The sequence below is a fragment of the Tupaia chinensis genome, unplaced genomic scaffold (assembly GCF_000334495.1).
Source record: "Tupaia chinensis unplaced genomic scaffold, TupChi_1.0 Scaffold000037_18, whole genome shotgun sequence".
Lineage (NCBI taxonomy): Eukaryota > Metazoa > Chordata > Mammalia > Scandentia > Tupaiidae > Tupaia > Tupaia belangeri.
In genome coordinates this window covers 1,022,093-1,026,689 of record NW_006159476.1, presented here as the reverse complement: position 1 = coordinate 1,026,689, position 4,597 = coordinate 1,022,093, and the positions used below count along the sequence as shown (strand labels likewise).

Genomic DNA, 4,597 nt, shown 5'->3' with positions numbered 1-4,597 from the left:
GCTGGTTGGGGCGCAGCCATTTTAATTCATATCTGAGTGGGCGGTGGCGGTTCGTGTTGGGCATCTGGCTCCTCTGGGCAGGGGGTAACTTTAGTGGTTCGGGGGTCATTTTTAGTTTAATTTTCCTTTTCTAGCGTCCCGTCGCCGTGCGCACCTTTTAGTTAGCTGAGGCCATGTCAGGAGACGCAGCCGCGGAGCAGGTGAGGAAGGAGAGTGGTGGGGCCTCGTGGCGACCTCGCTCCACGTCTGTGCTCGTCCGAGCCCTCCAGCCGTGTTCGCCCGAGCGGGCGTCGGGCCTCGTGAGCGCCGGGGTGGGTGCGGAGGCGTGGGAGCTCCCGGCTGACTCGGCCGTAGGCGTTAATCCGGATGTCGGTTTAGACAATACCGGGACGGCGCTTCGTCCCGTAGGAATATTGCGGACGAGATGCTGCTTTTGGGGTCGTTTTTGGTGTTAGGGTGGTTAGGAGTTAATTGCTTAACGTGTACCCGCCGTTTCCAAAACCTCGACGTTTTCTGTGCCTCCCCCACCCCGACATACTGTACCCAGGAATGGAGAGGTCACTAGTTAGAGAAATAACCTGAGACGAAACTGATCCGGAGAAGAGAGTCGGAGCGCTCGGGGAGCAGCGCCTAGAAGTAGAGCGTGGTTGTGCTGAGGCTTTGGGAATTCGGTGGCTTGCGTTTCCTTCCCGTTCTCCCTTTTAGCTACGTTTCGTTGTCGTGTTTCCAGCCACACAAACATTTCAGAATGTGATCAAAAACATGTCTGTTTTGACCCCTGTAAATCCAAACGTGTTTTAAGAGCTACGTGAGTGACATTAAGTATTTCACAGTTCAGGTTTTTGAGTTGATGTGACTTGTTTCTTTTGCTCTCTGGATTACGAATTTTGTAGGATAGTGTTTACCTTTTAAGTGTGGAAGCTGAGATTGAATGAATCGTCATTACTTTTCCGATCTAAGTTGTGGTATGTTTCGGTAAATACCGTTTTGAATTTTTTTTAGAATTATTAATTTAATTTTATTCATTCATTAATTTAATTTGACCGGAGGAACATAGCGGGTGGGGTGAGTGAGAAAGCAAGCCACCAGGTCCCAGACTCGATCGGTTCGGCCATGTGGGAGTGTCCAACACCTTAACCACCACACCACCTGTTGGTCCCTCTAGTAAATACAGTTTTTAAGTGGCGGGGCTAACCACCCTGCACAAGCTCAGTTGCCAGAGATTTCCCATTGCCCTAGCAGCGGGTACGCTTAGGTTTTGGTCTCTCCCGTCCTGGCTTGTGGAAGTTGATAGAAATGAAGCAGAATAGGGAACCAGCAGTCAGCGTAATAGCTATGTCTGGACTCCTACGTAGTCGACCGCGGTTCGCGTCCCGGACCCGGTGGCTGAAAACTCACGCCGGGCACGTGTGCGGGCGTGCCCAAGATCCCGAGAGGAGAAGGGATTGCGGCGTGCCCATCCCCCCTGGGGGGTGATTTCTCGCTTTCGGTCTCTATGTCTCTCTCTGTCTGGCGAGTGCAAGCACCCTATAGCAAAACTCCCCCCCCCCCCCAAAAAAAAAAAAAGAAATGAAGCAGAATAGAGGTGTGAGTAGTGTAGGGACAGTAAATCTCACTGCTGGCAGAGTTTGGCCAAACCGAATTTGTTTGCTGGAGGACTGGTTTCAGTCCCGAAATCTTCGTGATGCTTACATTCTGTGTGCTAGTAGGATGCCAGAAAATGCAGTCTTACCCTTACCTTCTACAACTGAATTCTACTCACCTTTCTCTAGACTAGCATTTTGTTCTCTGGACATGAATGAACACACTTTTCATCGAAAGTTTCTGAAATTAACTGATAATTCTTAAGTTACCCAAAACTGTAGATGTAGAAATGTTGCCATGACCTGAATATTTTAGTTTTATTGGGCAAAGTTGAGGACATAGAGAAAATTGGGGGGGGGGGGAAGCAGTGGATGCCTACAATACAGTTCTTCACCTAGAATCAACAGTTAAATTTTTACTGTAGGGACCAGCAGTTAGCGTAATGGCTATGTTGCTAGACTCCCACATAGTCGACCGTGGTTTGCATCCCGGACCCGGTGTCTTAAAACTCACGCCGAGAGTGTATGCGTGCGCGTGCCCAAGATCCCGAGAGGAGAATGGAGGAGAAGGGATTGACTTCTTGCTTTCTGTCTCTCTGTCCCTGTCTCTGTCTCTCTGTCTGGAGAGTGCACGGGCCCTATAGCAAAAACCTCTTAAAAGAAAAAAGAAGGAAAAAAAAATTTTACTGTATTTGCCTCGTCTCTCCGTTGTATTTATTTGAAACTAAATTAATAGATCATGTTTCAGCTCCACATATTTCTTATATAAGAACTCTAATGCCATTATATAACTACCATACCATTTTTCCATCCAGGAAAATTGTTAGTAATGCTTTATTTCTAAAATCTAGCCCATATTAGATTTTCCCAAATTGTTCATTTGTTTTGAACCAGGGTCTAATTTAGGTTCATATATTGGATCATTTGGTTATAGCTCTTAAGCAGTTAGCAGAATTCAGGACAGTATCTTGTAGAATGTAAGACTTTTCTGGATTTAATTGGTTATTTTGTTGTTTTTTGAGGGGGGGGGGGCGCGTTGTTGGTGTCATTTAACCTGTTGAATCATTGCCTGTAATGAAAACTTTACAGTTAGGTCTGTACTAGGAGCCTCCATACTGTTTGAGTTAAATGCTTCCAGACTGAAGACTTCATAACATTGTGTAATTACATCAACAGGCACTTCTTGCTGGGTAGTTCCACTATATATATTGGTGGAAGTCTGATCATTTGGTTGGGGTGGTAACCGTTGTAACAGGGTCATTTTTCCCTTTTGTAGGTAGTGATGTGAGAGTCCATATTGTGTTTCTCAATAAATTTTGTTATCAATTGACCAGGCTAAATTGGTTATTACATTGGATATTTGAAGTGGTGGTTTTTGAAAATTGTGTTGTCCTGTTTCTACTTACTAGCTCATACTTTTCTGTAAAGAGACACTTCATTTTTCTGTCTTTTGAAAGGTTGAGTATCAGTGTGGATCACATGCATTTAGTGTTAAAATCAGTCACGACCATTTTTCTCTTGGCTGCTCAGCTTGTTCACACCTTTGTCATGGCTCCTATATCTTTTTCCCTTCAACCCAAAAGACATTTTTTGACATCTGGTGACCAGAAGGAATCATATTCATACATTTGCTTTAACTTTTTAATGATATATTTCAAACATGCAAAAAAAATGATATATGATATACTTATAGGACTTTGATTTATGGCTACTCTCTCTCTACCTTTACTTGCTTCCTCCACTCCCATTATTTTAAGCAAATTTCCACATAATATATTGTTCAGTTTGAACTGGTAGTAATTAAATGGTACCTCAAAGAGTGACATGATTAAAAATATGAATTAGCCCGGGACCAGCAGTTGGTGTGATGGCTTTGTTGCTGGACTCCCACGTGGTCGACCGCGGTTCGAGTCCCAGACCCAGTGGCTTAAACGGGCCCAAGATCCCGAGAGAAAGGATTGTGGTGTGGCATTCCCCCTGGGGGGTGATTTCTCGCTTTCTGTCTCTCTGTCTCTCTCTGTCTTAAAACCTCTGGGGAAAAAAATGAATTCGCTGTACTTGCTTGATGTTCAGGACAAATCAGTGAAAATTTACAGGAAAAGAGGGTATGTTAAAGTGACCTGTGATCATGGATGAGAAAGAGACTTTAGAAAAAACTAAAGACAAATGATAAAAAAAATGACTTACGGAAAGATGGAAGAGATGAGGTAGACAATCCTGGAAGGCATGAGGTGTAGATTTCTTCTATGTTTTAATTTGCTTGCCAGGGAGAGATAGGAAGGGAGAGAGCCTCCCTCATGGGGAATGGCCAAGCCACAATTCTTTATCTTCCATCTCCCTCCTTTTGGGATCTTGGGCATGCATGCCCATGTGCCTGGTGTGTTTTTCAAGCCTTCGGAACACTGGGTCTGGGACTCGAAAGCAGGCAATCCAGCACCCCAACCACCAGGCCACCAGCTGGGCCGCCTTTTGGCCTTTGAATAGCATTGCAGCTCAGTTTGTAGAATAAGCCTGACACTTTTTCTCTCTTGAAAATCTCAACATTTGTGCCCTCAAAAGGAAAATGACCATAGAGAAGCAAAATCACTGCTGAGGTTTATTGCTGTGACCCCATTTGCCCCCAAGAAAGTTTAGTTTTGCACTTAGAGAGTATTTAAGTCAATGTGTAGTACTGTCCAAAGATACTCTTTTGAAGTTCTTTTTTAGTGGTTTTTTTTTTTTGCTTGCCAGTTTAATGGTGACGGGGCTTAACAAGCATATAGGTTCCTCCCCCAGCACATCTGGTTTATGCTTCAAAAGTAAGTTTGGGACTATAAAGAAAATGTGAAAATTTTGTATTCTAATAAATACTTATTAGTGAGTAAAAGAAAGCGAAAACACCCAGTGTTGAAATGTCGAATCTGGTTTATTTTGTAGTTTAAACATTAGTACCTACAAGCTGTTTAGAGATAACAGCATTACCAAACAGTTTTAAAGTCCAGATGGGTGTGTAGGGGTTAGGATGGGGAGGGAAA

At 44.0% G+C, this 4,597-nt stretch overlaps 1 protein-coding gene across 1 annotated transcript in view; it reads left to right on the top strand.

Annotated features, from left to right (window-relative positions):
* The first annotated feature begins 6 nt into the window (after positions 1-6).
* The window catches only part of CSTF3 (cleavage stimulation factor subunit 3), a 101,771-nt gene continuing 97,180 nt past the window's right edge, over positions 7-4,597 (top strand). The window contains exon 1 of the mRNA XM_006140447.3: positions 7-200. Coding sequence (XP_006140509.1) covers positions 174-200 — 27 coding nt within the window. The 5' untranslated portion in view covers positions 7-173. The remainder of the gene's footprint in view (positions 201-4,597) is intronic.